The sequence below is a fragment of the Solea solea genome, chromosome 20 (genome assembly GCF_958295425.1).
Source record: "Solea solea chromosome 20, fSolSol10.1, whole genome shotgun sequence".
NCBI lineage: Eukaryota > Metazoa > Chordata > Actinopteri > Pleuronectiformes > Soleidae > Solea > Solea solea.
Genome location: NC_081153.1, coordinates 21,051,627 through 21,069,292, shown reverse-complemented (window position 1 = coordinate 21,069,292; position 17,666 = coordinate 21,051,627). Strand labels below are relative to the sequence as shown.

Here is a 17,666-nt window from a genome sequence, read left to right as displayed (position 1 = left end):
CGCGACCCTAACATAACATCCTAAATACTAGATATTATATTTGTATTATCACATCAATTGTAACACTGATTATTGTTATGTATGTTTCACTGTGTTGTTTGGATAGTTATTGAGGGAGGTGTCCACCATAGTGTGTATAATCAGTTAAATGTTGCACTAACATTCATTTTTACATAATAGTGATGAAATGTGTGTTTTGATGTGTGAAACGTGCCAAACAGACATTGAGCGCAGGAATCATAGAGCACACAATTATTACATATTACATATCACTTGACTCACATATGACAAAGTCCGATTTCGTGGCTTTTTTTGACGAGAACTTATCCTCTCAAAGGGGGGGAAGGGTCAAAGGTCAGAGAACAAACCAAGCAGCTGAACTCGCTGGGTCCAGGAAGGAATATTTTCTAACCTCCAAAGTGATGATATTTGCCAGACGGTTGGACAGAGACAATGTTTTGACCATGAACATGAGCCAAGAACATGAATGCATTGGGGAGGGTTAGATGTTTTATCACAATAACATGAAATCAGTGGAAAAGAATATCTCACACACACACACACACGTGCATGTTAAGTGTGCATGGTGTATAAAAAGTGGTCAGCTCTGATTTGGCTGTTGCTCCACCTCTGTGTCACATGTCAGTTATAAATAAAGTCTGCAGTGCCAATTATTTTGTCCACAACAGGAAGTAGTTCTGGGGAGGATTTTCTTTAATTTAGGACAGTGTTTTACCAACCCCGGTCCTTGGGATCCCTGAAAAAACACCTGATTCAAATGAATGAGTCGTTATCAGGCTTTTACAGAGCGTGATGACGAGGTGACCATTTCACTCAGGTGTGTAGGAGGAGGGCGAGATCTAAAACATGCAGGGCAGGGATGCCCCAAGGACCAGGATTGGGAAACACTGGTTTAGGAGAGGCTGTCGGTTCACAGAATGATCGACCTGTGTTAGGGAAAGTAAGTTCAGTCCCCAGGGTTTTTGTTTGCCCTGGAGACGCCTCAATCTTGGGGTTAGCTGTTGCTGTGGCAAGGAAATAGATTTGGGCTTCGTGGAGCTACCTAACACATATCTGGGCCAAATGTGATTTTTTTTTTAATAATATAAAAAAACAAGCCAAAATCCTAACTTTTTTCTGGGGTTAAAGTCATAATTCTTTTTTATTATGATTATTGTTATTATTATTATTATTATTGTTATTGTTATTATTTTTATTATTTTTTATTATTATTGTTATTATTTTTATTATTATTATTATTATTATTATTATTATTATTATTATTATTATTATTAATATTATTATTGTTCATTTTGTAAAAAAAAAAAAAAATTATAAAAATAAAACAAAAAAAATATCACACATGGCCCTAATCCTCACGTGTGTGTGTGTGTGTGTGTGTTAAATATGTGACATTTCTGTAAGGTTACAGTGAACTTGACAGAAGTCTTATATATATATATTCATATATCTATATATATATATATATATATATATATATATATATATATAGATAGATAGATAGATATATATATATACTGTTGTCTATAGTGCGTATGTTGTGAAGAAAAAACAAACTACACTTTGGAGAAAGCAAGAAAACAACAGTACATGTCTTCTTCCTGGATCAATACATTGACAGATCCTGTCCTCTTTTTGTCCATGAAACAGAAATAAATGAACTACAACTCCAGTTAAAATGTACTGTCATCTGAGGAATAACAACATGAAAGCAGCGCGAATAAAACAACTGCACAGATAATTACAATGCTAAATCATATCTGAGGGGCAATGTGAAAAAAAAGATTTGACTTGACAGTACAAAGGGAACATTTTACCTGTACGCCTAGTTTTCTTTAACAATCTCTGCAACTTTTCTCAGTAAAATGCTAAATAAAAAAAACAAAGCCCAGTCTTGCAAAAAAAACTGTCTACACCTTTAATTGGATTCATCGCCGCCGAGTTTCAAGAACACGAGTTGAGTCGTGTTTGCATAATTCTGCTCACGAACACACAAACAAATAGTAACTGTAATTACGCCATTATGATTAATAACTTATTGTAATATACTCACGGAATAGACTGGTGATCAAAGGTCAACGTCACTGTGACCTTTCTTTCTCTTTATCAATGCATTATTTTAAGGTCAGCTGTTTAGATGTGGTTGGCTGCAGGGTTTTTTTTCCGGCTTCCTGAGCGTTAAATTCCCTTAAAGTCAACAAAAAAACATGATATTGGAATAAAATGGTGCACATTGATTTGGTCTGTGGAGACACGCGAGCGCTGAAACAATTAAATCTGGTTGTACTTCTTCTTTGTGCTGTGAGGACATGAGAGGATTCTCTGTTTACCCCCCATCAGCAGTTGTGCTGCTCGTGTTCTCACAAACAGAGGAGGCAGGCATCATTTCTGCTTGGCTGGAGAAGAGGCAGAAATGAGGAATGCCGAGTGAGAGGTAGGGAGTGAGAGCAGCCAGGTGAGACCTGAAAGCTGCCTTTGTGTGGCAGCTGGCACTAAGAACACTGCCCGTCACTGTGAGGTGTGTCCTCCCGCCTTACACACACACACACACACACACGTATATAAAAGTATACTGTACTCGTCGGGGTCTCACTGGTTGATATTTGGCAAAAAAAATACGTATGAGGTTAAAAAACCGTTGCAGTTTTGCAAGAGCAACAAAGGCAAGCCTTCTCCTTATATCTTTACGGTGAATGGATGATTCATTGCGACATAACGGTGCTGTTTTTCCCTCATATTTTCTCCTCTGCTGCATCTGCAACTGTATCTCAGTCCAACTGGAGTTTGAGGGAGCGTGATAATATCGAGTCCGGTCTGCTGCACTGGATTCGACATGCTCACGCATAAAAGTGACTATTCCAGAAATAACTGCACGTCACAGGTTTGCTAAATATTGTAAATGTCTGTATTTATATAGCGCTTTTCTCATCTTCATGACCACTCAAACATTCATACAGTGCATTTTCTATCACTCGTCTTTCATACCCATTCACACGCTGCCTGCACAGCCGTCCTGAGCAACGGGGGTTCAAGTGTCTTGCCCAAGGACACATCGGCATGTAGGCTAGCGGAGCTGGGAATCAAACCCACAGACAGAGACAAGTGGCCTTCAGTAGCAGATGGATTTAAGGAGTTATTTTTAATAACAACACCGACAGAACTCAACCAAATTCATAGAAAAAGAACAAAACACAACACAGAAGAAGATAAACTCTTAAAGCTGCAGTACGTAACTTTCAACTGAACAAGAAATTCACAGTCAGTGGAAAGAAAGGTGATCTGGAAGTTGTCTTAGTTTGTGTTCAGCAATGCAACTTAGGTTTATATGTTAATAAATAAGTTTTATAAACCAGGATTAGGTTTTAGAACAATTGTAGTATATGTATTTGAAAGAGTTATAAAAGTTCAAAAAGGTTTGTTTTTGATGTTTGAATAGAGAGAGAATTACATTTTCTCAATCTTCTGTTGATGAGCTCAACGTGAAGACGATGCACGTGAACGCCGTCCGCCTGCAGCCTGTGAAACATCACACAGCTGTTCTGCTTCATTGCTTTTTGATGATGTTTGTGTGTTAAATGTGATTTAGATGGAAAATGAAAAGCTGTCCCACATGAAAACAAAACACAACAGTGTTACTCGCAGACTCGCTCTGTGTACTGATCTGTACTCATGTTTGTTTACTTCTCTCCAGGAGGGGCCCTGCAGACAGCAGTCACGTCAGGCACCATGAGGCAGCGCGCTTGGCCTGAGAGAGCGGAGAAATCGCCCTTCATCACTCCCAACCAGGCTGAGCAGCGGAAGAAATGCACACAGCAGCAGCAGCAGAAGCAGCAGCAGCAGCAGCGAGAGCAGAAGCAGCAGCAGCAGCAGCAGCGGCAGAGACGGGCTGACACACACATCTGAGAGCACAGTGGAGAGCAAATGGGGAAGGCGCAGAGAGACTGAGAGAGTCGGAACCTCACATCGCGTCATCCTAAATGGCAGCGTGGCCCGGGCCACACTCTGAGGCAGTGATGTCCTTGTTAACACATTGTCCTCTGTTAGAATCTCCTTGTTATAAGCCACAAGTCAGTCCCACGCCCCTGTGAGGCCACAGAGCTGAGGGGCAGAGGAGAAGAGAAAAGAGACAGAGCGGAAAAAAGAGACAGTGACAGGCCCCCATGCAGGCGCGTAAGAAGTATGTCCTGCTGGGCTTGTGTGCGTGCTGCTGGCTGCTCCTCTTTTACTGCGGTGGAGGAGTCCAGCTGCGTATGCTGCGGCTGCTGACGCGCCAGCGGGGTGAGGTCATGCGGCCGTGGCCCAACTGGACAGACCGGGCCTTCTTGCCCCGCTATGCCCACCTGGACGAACTCCAGACCGACCCGGGGACGGTGGAGTTGCCGCACCAGCGGCGGCAGGCCTGGTCCGCCATTTACAAAGACAGCCGCTGTCGCATGGAAACCTGCTTCGACTTCTCGCGGTGTCGCCGCAGAGGCCGCGAGGGATTCAGGGTTTATATTTATCCGTCCGAGAAAAATGATCACGTGTCGGAGAGCTACAAGAGGATCCTGACGTCCATAACGGAGTCGCGGTACTACACGGCCGACCCGCGTGAAGCGTGTGTGTTCGTGCTCGGGGTAGACACCTTAGATCGGGACCAGCTATCAGGACAGTTCATCCCCAATATGGATGAGCGTATTCGTGGTTACCCATTGTGGAATGATGGGAGGAACCACCTGATCTTCAACCTGTACTCAGGCACGTGGCCCAACTACACAGAGGACCTGGGCTTCAACATCGGCCAGGCCATGTTAGCCAAAGCCAGCCTCAACACTGAGCATTTCAGGCCGGGCTTCGACATCTCCATTCCGCTGTTCTCCAAGGATCACCCGCAGAAGGGTGGCGAGCGTGGCTGGCTGGTGAGGAACACCATCCCGCCGCGGAGGAAGTACCTGCTGATGTTCAAAGGGAAGCGCTATCTGACAGGAATCGGCTCCGACACCAGGAACGCGCTCCATCACATCCACAACGGGAAGGACATCGTGTTGTTGACGACGTGCCGCCACGGGAAGGACTGGGAGAAGCACAAAGACTCCCGCTGTGACCACGACAACCTGGAATATGAGAGGTAAGACAGTAATGAGGTGACGTTGGAAGAGAGAGAAACGAGGTGTGAGTCATGGTGGCACTACTCCGGGATTTTCAAGTGTCAAGTGTAACTTCTTTAATTGGGACGTGGTGTTGTTGCGCACGACGTAGCGTTTGAACTTCACACGTTGCTTCGCTGCTTGCTCAGATGTTAAATTCTCTACAAACAGTGTCACTGGTAATGGACGTGTCCCGCCGGTTATTTCTGTCTGTCTCTCTTTTATGGCAGCGCTGTTTTTACTGTACCAGTTCATGATGTTTGGCTGTTTCTTCAGAGATCAAAGATTCAGGTCAGGCTTCACAGCAGTTGTCTTGTTCCCGTGTTAAAAGTTCAGTTTAACAGGATTGTTTTTTGTTATATAGACACTGACCTTGAGCTCTCTCATTATTTATCACACATTAGAGCACGATTAACCAATGGACAGAGTTGTCAAGAAATACTTATGTTGGTATTCACTGCTTACATTAGGACAAACACGAACACTAATAATTAATTACAACTGGGTCAACACAAAGAACAGCTACTCGCCTCAAATAAAAGAGGGCTTTTCGTGTGTGAGGCCTTTTTTAATCACACTTTTTTTTATTGCTGCTGTTGTTGTTATTGTTGTTGCACGGAGAATAAGCTCGCTGTCTTCGCTTTAGTTGAAATTACATTTTGGAGATTATTGTTCAGATGCTGGGTGGAGTGGATAAGAGACATTGGGAAATGGAATTGCAGCAATCATCAGCCGAGTGTGATGATTTATGACCAGATCTAATTAAGTTTCCAGCATACGGCGTTTTTTTTGTTTTGTTTTGTTTTTTTTTTGCGTGGTTGGAGAACGACATGCAAAGACGTTACACAATAGATTACTAGATTTCACGGTGCTTCAGTGTGTGGGCTTTTCCAGAAAGAAGTGTGTAAGTGCTATTGTGAACTTCACAATAAAAGCTAAAAGAAACACGCCCTTCTGCCAAATACATGCTGCAGCAGCAGCTAAGTAAACACGTAAACACACCTTATCCTGCCCTTGTTTTCATGTACTCAGACAGAATTGGTTCCCCTCTAAAAAGGGGAACCAATCACAAAGCCCTGGGGCACTAGAGGCGGGTGTAACGTGATATAATCAAATAATGGGTGGTTTGCCCATTTCCACTATATACTACATATGTATGTATGTGTATATGTATATGTATATGTATATGTATATATATATATATATATACATATATATATATTTATATATACATATACATATATATATATATGTATGGGTATACAACCATTAACTGATAACGAGTAACATTACAATCTATTCCAAGATGTGTTCACCACAAGTAATTCTCGTGTTATTGGTCTAGAAGACAATAAATGTGCATTATTTACATTTGACATTACATTTTGACTATCTTGAAGCATTTTGGCCAAACCTAAGAAACAAATTGCCATTATACCTTATTCAGTAATTCAAGTCTACTATATCCTACAAATGCAGTTGTTTCCTAAAGTCATTATCTTCACTTTTCATATATGATAGTAATAATACCACGGTTGATATGGAGGAACAATAAGGCTCTGTAAAAGTGGCCCATGTGCTTCCCTCAGACTTGCTTAACTTACACTTTGTGATAAATATCTGTGAGGCTAAAGTGCTGACTGAGCTCCTCGTTGTAAAGCCTCGGCTTGTCCATTCAGGGGCAGACACCATGAGCACAGTGCCTGATAGTGAGGAGACGAGAATCCGAGTAATGAAAGAATGAGGAAAAATCTGTTCTAGAGCCATGGCTTTACAGCAGTGTGTGGTTTATAAGAAGCACAGATTCTGCACATCCATAAAAGCTGAAGTGTTACTAATTTAAAAAAAAGGCTTTTAGTGGGATAGAGGTTTCTGGTGTGGTTTGAACGACAGAATTAGAACAAGCTCAAGTGTAAGTGTGAAAGAGGTCTGATCTATGAGGATATTGTCCGTCACTGAGAATATGCATTGTCACTACACTATTAGTACGATTGTGATATGTGTGACCACTTCCTGTTGCAACAATTTACGGCAGGTTTGGGGATTTTAGATAGAATAATTATATATATATATATATTTTTTAAATAAACTACATGTTTTTTATGTTATCTTTCATTTTATTAGAGTAAGAGGTAACATGCAACTAAAGTGACTCACTCACTCAGCCAGTAGCACCACTTCCTTTCAACCTGCCTTTCAAAATAAGAGCCACTGACTTTGGCTTTTAACATTTGACCCTAAAAATAGCTTAAAGGCTCGAAGTTAGTTGTCCCTTTTTCCCCTCACATTTTTAAGTTGAGAATATGCGTTATCACTACACGATTAGTACGTGTCTAAAGGACATGTAGAGGATTTCTTTTAAAAAAAAGAATGTGTTTCAGAAAGAAATATTGGACATTTAGCTTTACTTTAAAATGAAATTGATAAACTGTAAAGAAAATAGTTCCTTCATGATCTTGTAAAATATTTTAACAGTGTGCTAGTGAAATGCTTTCCCTCCATTTGACCCACATTTCTGGTGTACGCACAATCCACTCATTTTCAATTGAAGTCATTGGGAGTCTGAGGTTGTTTTCATATTTTTGAGAATACACTATGACTTTTCAGATATCATTTACCCCATCATCAGCAAGTTAGATGGTGCTTCTGATCCAGGAATGCTTACAGCCACCTTAGGCCTGTTTACGTTGGGCTGACCAGTAAAGGGATGAAGCAGCGCCGCACTATGAATGAGCTCATTTATCCCACACAGTCCACGACTTAAACAGTCGGGGGGTTGTGGGCGGGTGTGTGTGGAAAGGAGGAGAGGAGAGGAGAGGAGAGGAGAGGAGAGAAGGGTAGAAGGGGAGGTGTTGAGGTCCCACGTGGTATTTTGCGGTGGATTTGGCTACAGAAGAGGCTCTGAGGGTGTGAGGGTGTAAATGGAGGAGGCAATGTGAGAGACAGCTGCCGTTTGTAAGAACAACACACAGCAAAAGGTGGAAGATTTTTTCCCCCTCTTTCTTTCTTTGTTTCCTTTTGTATGAAGTCTCTCTAGAAACGGGAGGCTGTTAGTCTTGGAGAGAAAGAGAGAGAGGTGAGAACTTAAGGAGGGTCTTGTGGTCGGGGTGTATATGAGATTTATGGATTTTTTTTCTTTCTGTTTTCTGGTCTCCTAAACTGTTTTCAGACATGAACTCTGGAAAATGAGTGCAGCTGGTTTTCCCTGGCTATTGCCAGTTACATATTCACCATTTTATTAGGTACACCTGTCCCACATAAGATAAGATAATATACATAAGAACATCCTTTATTTTCCCCGCAATGGAGAAACATGCCTTGTAACAGCAGTAAACACAGTAAAGGTAATACATAATGCACTTTCACATCTATGAATGTACATATACCTCATCAGCCAATCACATGGCAGCAACTCTGGGATGTGGAAATGGTCAAGACGCCCTGTCAAACCGAGTTCAAACCGAGTATCAAAATAAGGGGAGAAAAAAAGAAAGTGATTTAAGTGACTTTTAAACGTAGAATTGTTGTAGGAGCAAAATCAGCTGGTCTGAGTATTTTAAGAAAGTGCTGATCTACTGGGATTTTTCACACATAAACATATCTTGGGTTGACAAAGAATGATCCAGAGAAGTGAAAATACCCAGTGAAAAGACTTTGTTGATGCTAAAAGGTTAGAGGAGAATGAGACTGGTTCAAAGGGATACAAAGGCAACAGTATAAAGCAGTTGCAATAAGTATAAGATATATGTGAAAATGCACTGTAAATAAAATATCTACTGTTTATGATCTGTATTACATGATTTAAAAAAAAAACACTTTACCTTTCATTTCAGATAATGCCTGCTTTAACAATGACATTGACTATTAATATGGTCAAATTCTGCTATAACACAAATAAGTGTAAATAAGTCACGTTTTTAAATATAATTTTGTCGATTCCATGTATTTCCTTAATCCATATACTGTATATATAATATAACTACTCTATGAAATATAATTAAAATTATGAATATCAATGCAACAGCCTTCACAACCAGGAAGTCAACACATAGCCTTATCTTATATCACAATATGATCCAAAACCATGTCTTGTGTCATGTCACCATATATAAGATATGATACTGATAATGTGTATTGCATGAATTAGCAACATGAATGAAAGAAAAAGAGAGGACAAAGGAACCTCAATGAGGCTTCTGTGGAGACCAGGTTCAGGCCAAGTAGACACAAAATCCTCATCTGTCCAACGTTCTTCTCTTTTGCATATTTCCCTATTCCTTTAGATCTCTTTATTTGAGATCCAGCTGCACGAATAACAATGATGGCAAGCATGTATTTGTGTGTGTGTGTGTTTGTGTGTGTGTGTGTGAGACTGTCACTGCTACATATGCGTGAGCTTATGTGTGTGTGTGTGTGTGTGTGAGGCTCTTAGAAGGTGGTACCAGGTTAATGAGCGCATTGCATCTGGTCCACCAGCAGATTAGCCCGCAGGGACCCGGACAAGACGCCGACCAACAGACAAAGGGTGAGAGAGGGGGGAGGGAGGGGTGCCTGGAGACGAAGGGATGAACAAACCTTCACGTCATCATTTCTCCACCTCACTGGGAACCTGAATGCACCACGCACCACCATTTTAAACTGTTAATGGGGCTGTAAAATAGCTGCCTTAATTTAAGTTAACACGATAAATTGTTTCTTAGCATTAATTTTAATGAGTTTTTAAAGTAATTAAATACTAAAACAGCAAAACAAAACAGAAAGTTTAGATAAGACAAGGCTTAATTTGAATTTCTTAAATATGATAGATGCTAATCTTGGCTCATTACTATCCCCCAACACGCCTATATTTCCCAGAACCAATTAAATTGTTTACGTGGGTCAAAAAAAGTTCAGCTGGAATTAGTGCACGGGTGTTGAAACCTGCGGCTTTTGTGTTTTTAAAACCCTAAAATCTCATGTGTGTAGGTCAGTGTTTAACTCAGGAGCTGATGTGTGTAGTTTCAACACACTAAAAAAAAAAAGGCTGACAATGTAAAAAATAAATGATTAAATTAATTCAGGTATTTTATTTTTTTCCTTGTTTACATGGACAGATATGACTCATGACTTTATTCTGATTGAGGCTTTATTCAGATAATGGAGATAACTCCCATGGAGTCGATACTATAATTTAAAAAAGAAAAGAAAAGTATAATCTTAAATTACCCCCTTATTTGTAATCAAATTAGAGCATTACTCATTCCCTGCACTGTTCTCTTCTTCTTGTTGTTTGTCGTTTTGAGCCATCTCATACCCAATATGTCTGCCCTAATCCAGCAGCGAAGGGAATTATTGCAAAATAAAGAAACATCCAAAATCAACATTTCTTCTGTTTACTCCAAGCCTGCATGATTCCGTACTATTAAGTCTTTGGAAAAGCTCCAATGAAAAACAGTGAGGTCTGGGATTATCCTGCATCGTATGTGCTGGAAACAGTGTGTGCAACCTTTGTTCAACTTTAGTAGTTTGAAAGATACATATTTATGCACATTTACATACTAATTACCCATGTTTCTTCCTTTTCTAATAGCATAGTTTCACCCTTACAAAATATATATTGGTTGGTAACTAATACCTGAAACTCCCATCAAAATGTAGTATAGGAAAGAAAACAGAAGGATGTAGCAGAGAGATTAGAAGTTAGAGTCAGGGCATGTTGGTACGCGAGGCAATCGAAAAGAAGAGGCGACACAGAAAGGAAGGAAAGAAGAAAGGTTTCAAAACCTTGGAAAAAGACAGAGGGATACTGCAGATAACTTAAGGCAAAGAAGGGAAAGAGACAGGACCATAGGGAGGATGACAGGGAGAAAAATACGATTTGGAGGAGAAAGGCAAATTGAGGCAAGGGAGAAGCTGTGCTGCAGTCTAATGGCCTAGTTTCCCTCACTTAAGAGAATTCTTGCAGAAAGGGAAAGGGAAACGTGCATTGTACAGTGAATGTAAATGAGCCAAAGTGTGAAAAAGAGAGAAAAGAGAGGGGAGGAAGACAGAGAGGGATGTTTAGGAGCCACAAAAGGTACCACAGAACACACACAGATCTCAGGTTCCAAATTGGACCGAGTATAGAAGGAAGTTTGTGAAGGGGAATTGATGCTGGTTGAACAGAAATGGACGGGATTGAAAAGAAAAGCGGGGATTTAAATGAACAGGAGGATGTGTAACGGCAAAAGACTCTCACTCTCTGTTTGGCCTTGGCGTTCATCGGAAACCGAGGGGTTTTAATTCATGGCCCTCCTCAAGGCAGCTCAAGGTTGGAAGACGAAGAAGAGTGAGCAATCAGACTTTAAAACCTGGCTAACAGTTCTGGATGAATGCAGCATCACACGTATCAGAGCTGAAGGGCTGCAGGAGAAGTTATTTAATAGTACGAGAGGTGATTGATAAGTTCATGGCCTCTGGTAGAAGGAGTTCATTTCAGAAAACCTGGTACATGCATTTTTCAATATATTCTTCTACAACATAATTGGAGTAGTCCAGAGACTGTGGAGCATAAAGGGATCTTGGTCATGGCCACTCACTGTCTAAGGTGGGAGGTTTTTTTTAGTTTGACGAGTGCCATCTTAGTTTTTTGAAATTGCAAAATACCATATTTGGGAAAGAGAAAGTAAAGCTGTGGCAGAAGCAAGGAGTCGATCTCCGATGGTAGAGCGAGTCGTGGGTTTGATTCCTGGCTCCACTATTCTCTGTCTCTATCCGTAGGCAAGACACTTAACCCCACGCCCACTGTCACAGCTGTGACATGAACATTAAAAATGTGTGAATGTATGGGTGAACAGGTGTGAATGGCAAAAAAAGCAGCGCAAAGCAGCTTTAAGGGGTCATCAAGACTGCCAAAGTGCTATATAAATACATCCAATCTGCTGTCAATCACACCATAAAGCAAACCCTGCTTTATTATCTGTTTCAGTGGGACCATATTTTACATAAAGGACATCATACTGTACCAGAGAGATGAAGGAGACCATGGAAATGTGCACTGTTGCGTACTTGAGTTCTTTTTGCAAGCAGTTGAGCACAAGGACAATAGATCTGTTTAATTTCAAGGTCAGCAGCATTAGTTGGCTGCACCCGGAGGCCGGTGCGTCCTGCAGCAGCTGACCGGATGTCAAAACGTGGCTAAATTGGGTCTGTGGAAATTGCGTCACCAGGTTTTTTTTTGCGCCTTCGTCTTTCTTGTGAAGTGTTACTTCTGGGACGTTTTGGGACATGCTTGGCCGAGAAGGTTCCACCCGTTGTGGCCTTCACGGCGATTCAAATGTCGGCAGTTTTGTCAACCACATTTTGGATGGGCCTTGTTACTGCATGGTGATGCCAGTGCTGCAGTTCCCTCTTTACCGTAGGCCACAAATGATCAGTCACCCCCTTGTGTGTTCACTACACTGAAAGTTGGAAGTAACTCCTTTAGGAGTGCTCTCATCCATGCATTAGTAATTTTACAGAACATTTGCTAACTTGTATGCATTCATGTGCATGTAAAGGCAGTGTAACCATTCCCACAAAGGATTTCAGTGTGGTGTGTAAAAAATGAATCAGCACTGGAAAGAAAAACATCGACACTCTTATCTGCTGGCAGACATTTACAAAGAATGGCTCCCATGGCTCTGTAGTCTCTGCTCCTCTACATGCTCAGTTTAAATTAATATGTGGGTGTGTGTGTACGCACAGTAGTGTGTGTTTTTGCCAGGATCTTTGAACAGCGCACACTGGCGTGTGCAATTTGAGAATTTGGCGAACATAATAAGAAATGCTGCAGCCCACTGTAATTAGGGCCTGTGAGATTGAACTTCTGAAGATGCTGCGGTTTGAGTGTGTGTGTGTGTGTGGTTTGTGTGGCCCACGTCTGCTGTCTCTGTTTAGAATACTTGGAAAAGAGAGACAGCCTTGTGATTCTCTGGCACTTCTTCACTCCGTCCTCCATTCTGTTTTCCTCTCCTCTCCCGGCACTTGTCTTTTGTAATCCCACTCATCAGTCTTCATCCACCCCAGTGCTTTTGACAAGTCTGGTCAGACGTGCAGTATTTATGAAGTCACAAAGAGCTTCACAGTGCAGAAAGGGCTACACCCAGTGCTTGAAATGAACCTGCTGGCTCGCCAACCTTTGTCACTGATGGACTTTGTTTTTCTGTAAAGGTCCAGTTGGTGCAGATTGAAACAAACAGAGGACTCCTCCGCTCACCCCTCCTCCTCTTGAGCACGTCAGGGACTGTCAGTGGCCTTTGCATGCCAGAAAGGATGTAAACACTCTTTCACAACTCTCTCTCTTTCCACTTTCCTCCTTCCTCTCAATTGGTTAATGCTCTCTGGACGAGCTGCTCTTCTTCATCTTTGCTGTAAGCTTCGGCTTCACAATGTGAAACCGAAATGCAGTTAGGGCGGCTCTAGAAACATGGCGGCACAACATTATTTGTATTCCGAAGAGAGTCCATCCATCCGTGCCACTCATCTATTTGTGGTTGTAGGGTGAACTGGAACAAATCTCAAAGGACATTTAGTGAGAGGTAACCTGGACAGGTTGCTACTTCTACCATACAGAGTTTATTCACTCTCACACTCACAGCTTTGGAGTCTCCAACTAACTTGACCCCAGTCTCCATGACTTAGGACTGAGGAAAGAAGCCAGGATCCAGGCACCAGGTCCAGGCCCCAGGGGGCTATGTTCAATATGGGCCCCAAGTGGGTTTGTCCGTGGTTTCCATGCTGGCCCACTCTGGGCCCATACCTGTTTAGTACCCTTTCCAGGCTACATGGGTTCTAAATGGACATGGGAAAATTATGCAGATTCCATATGGCTTCAGTAACATGTGGGCCAGCAGGGATGGGGCCACCATGGAAACCATGAACAAATCCACTTGGGACCCATATTGTCAACTCGAATAAAACCCAGGCAGTCAGTCAGTCGGTAAACCCAGATCAGTGGGCGCCTCTTGTTGTAGTACCATACTTTTTCAATATCTGCTTTTGGGGGAAGACTTTTATACTTTTCCTCTTTCCTTCAGTTACCATTAGACTTACTTCTGTCAGACTCCTACTGGCCTGTTATTATTTAAAAAAAAAAAGAAAGACCTGATCCAAAGAGAACAGACAGATCCAGTCTGAATAGACCAGGAGATAATTAGATGCAAACCAAATTCAGTCAAGCCAAACTCAGACTGTAGCATTGTGTGCTAATGTCTCAAATTATATAACATCTTTTTTTCCATCTTCTCCTCAAACAATGACATGTCTGCAGCCAACGTGGTGATAGACAAATACATTCAAAACAATTCAATAAAAATTGTTTGATCTCTCCTGGTGGTTATGAGTCAGAGAACAGTGTGGCCTGGTTTTTATGACAGTTAGTGAACTGGTAGATGTTTGGGCAAGAAATAATTTGTCTGGTTTTGAGTTCTAATCTAAAAATTCCAGCGAAGGTTGTTATTTTTCAGCCGCAGCTATGATTGAGGGAGCGTGTTAACAGGGGTCCAACAGGCAAGATGACAAAATCAGTCCAATGTTACAGTACAACTTATTGGCAGTGATGATTTTGGAGGTGTTGGCAGAAGCTTGTGGTCTTTGAATCCTCTGTTTCGGCTCCGCAAGCAGAACCCATAGCTTTCATTCCATAGTTTGGGGGAAATGAAATGTTATGTTCTCAAACAAGAAACCGTCACAGTATGCTTGTCATTTCCCATGTATGTGAATCAGTCAAGCCTTTATTGTTCCACCCGCTGCTTACTGTTAAATCCCATTTGTAGCCTCCTACTTCTGCTGTTTCAGTTTGTCTTGCTTGTCAGTTCATGCCGTCTGTTTTCAGAGTAGCTTAGAATGTATCTATCAAGTCTTATTTTGGTAATGCCCTTTTTGTTGTTCTTGTTTTCGATATGTCACCCTTGTAAAAACAGAGAAACTGGAGCCACACCATTAGAACAGGTAATCAAAAGGTCTCAAAAGGCCTTGTGCTTTACAGGCATCAGCACACGTCAACACGTGTTTTCCAATGCAAACAAGACCAGAAAATGTAACATGACACACTGTCTGGTAGGTGTTTCCCCGACATACAGGCTTTACTTTTAATCCCTGCATTGTAAACAGCTGTTAATGACATTGATGCATGTATGTGTGCAATCTGGGACTTTCTGTCTCTTTAATCTAGTTCACTGTAGACAATATTTCTGCCCAGTTTTCTAGTTTTAAACTCTAGTTTCAAACCCTCCCGATCGGCATGTGATCATCAGTCTTAAGTAACTGTTCAAAGACATGATTAAAGAAGCTCATTAAAACATTGGCGATATTTCTCGGACACCAATCTGATCTACAGCATGCTGGAAGTTTGATCCAAATGTGTGATAAGTACACCGACCCCAGCCAATCAGGAGTACATCACCAGTATGAAAGAGCGAACAAAAATCCTTGAAGTTAAAAATAGAAATGCGCCTTCTATCACTGCTACAACAAAAGTTCAGTGGTTGACCTGGAGACACGACAGAGCAAAATGAATCCTGGTTTAACCCATCATTCGTCACAAATGGCATTTTCGTGAGCATCAGTCACACAAAAACTCATATAGATTGTGTAAGATAGTGCAGTGTTTCCCAAACTTTCTCTATGGCGACCCACTTGAGATGGAAAACTACTGGGACCCAAATCACATTCTCAGCAGTGGCGATAATGTAGTGAATAATTAAAAGCCACATCTGTAACACCTAATATTATTTTTGAATTGGTAAACAAATCATTTCCAGGAAATGTTGGGTAAATGTATTATAGCATCTTTTGGGGGGGACACAAAAAATCCCCATGACCCATCTGTGGGTCCTGACCGGATGTGGAGTGTGAACTGCACAGCAGTCCTTCGAAAGCAAACCTACTTAGGATGCATCCTGTGCTACAACTGCATAACTTGACTCTTCTTCCTCCTCTCCCAGATTTTTTCCATATCGTACAGCACAGCCGTGCAAGCCTCCTTCCATGTCTCTGAGCTCCTCTGTATAATTTATCAACAGACTCGGTTTCTCCACGGAGGCCAAACTTTCTTGACAGCACAGCTGCGTCCGCCGTGGTGTTGCGCACAATTGTGTCATGTGCCGTTGTGTTGGTTCCATGCACAGTTTTATGCTCATATGCATGTTCACAAGTGCTCATGAATGGTCCCCTCTTTGCTCTCACTTGCTAAACTGTGCATTCCTGCCCTCACACCATGTTCCCATCCCCCCAACACTCATCCCTTCATGCATAATTTGACGATGTGGTCAGGATGAGATTCAGCACTGTACAGCCTGCTTTCATCTCTTAAAACTGCTGTAATAGTGTCTACAATAAAATGTCAACGTGAAAACAATGTGCCAATATGTCACTAACCAAAACATGCACACGAGCGATTGTGTAAAAATTGATTGTGCAAAAGTGAATGAATACACAAGGTCTGGTGTATAATATTTAGAGTTTGTTATTATTATATTACCCATAAGAGCCACCTTGTTTCCATAACAGCCCGAATTGAAAACCAGTGAAGTGGAAGCTCATTTCACGAACAAAGAAAAAAATACATCCTTTCTGGTATGCGAAGGCCACCGTAGTTCCCTGACGCTGATGGGAAATTTAGATGATGAGAATTCTCACACTCTCCACCTTTACACTTATCATGTGGCCAAAAACACATCTCCATATGAATTGTGTAAGTTTGCATCTGTGGCCAAATGGTCAAAAAGTCGATTATCGCAGGTTTTTTTTATCTATACAGGGTTTAATCATGTTGTTAAATGTTATATACATACATTTTGCCAAAGCTTTAAAGAGCAGTTTTAAGATTTATTAACTAATGACAACACGCTTTGGCTTGCGAGGCTGTGAACACTCTCTTTGATTACCTGGACCATTGAACCACCTAAGACCTGATTGCAATCTGGGCAAAAAGCCTTTTTTTAGAGACATATTTTAAGCATTTATTCTGTCAGACCAAAGTCAGACTTGGTCAGGCCAAGTTTAAACCAGAATTCAAGGAAGCCCCAGTTGTGGGCCTGAACCAGACCATTTTAGGGCTGTAATGAACAAATCTCTGGTCTCATGGTGTCGCAGTCTGGAGGCTGCATTTGACATTTATTTCGCAACTTTCCAAAACCAACAATCCATGTTGGGTGTAAAATGAACAAAATATTCATAATTCTTTCAGTCCTTAGACTGTGAGCCATTGTTCAGTCATTGCGCCTGCTTGTTTTGTTGTCTGAGGTTTGGATAAGGTTCCACTGTGCTATCTGCAAACCACAAGGGAACACCCAAGCTGTAGAGATCATTTTCCAGCGTTGCCACTGCCTGTGACTGACACTGGTTAGTATGCTGCTTTTCACTATCAGCTCATCTGTAGCCTCAGTTGTGTTCTCTCTTTAAAAATCTAGAATACATGAAGTTGGATTAAGAGTCCATCAGGTGACCAGTGATCAGTTTTGTGAAGGTTGATCGTTTGGCCTCGGGGCTCTGTCAGTAGTGTGGATGTCCTCTTAATGG

At 41.6% G+C, this 17,666-nt stretch overlaps 1 protein-coding gene across 1 annotated transcript in view; it reads left to right on the top strand.

Moving 5' to 3' along the window:
• LOC131447169 (exostosin-1c) overlaps window positions 1-17,666 on the top strand; it is a 103,371-nt gene that overhangs the window by 11,926 nt on the left and 73,779 nt on the right. The window contains exon 2 of the mRNA XM_058618711.1: window positions 3,713-5,128. Coding sequence (XP_058474694.1) covers window positions 4,182-5,128 — 947 coding nt within the window. The 5' untranslated portion in view covers window positions 3,713-4,181. The remainder of the gene's footprint in view (window positions 1-3,712; window positions 5,129-17,666) is intronic.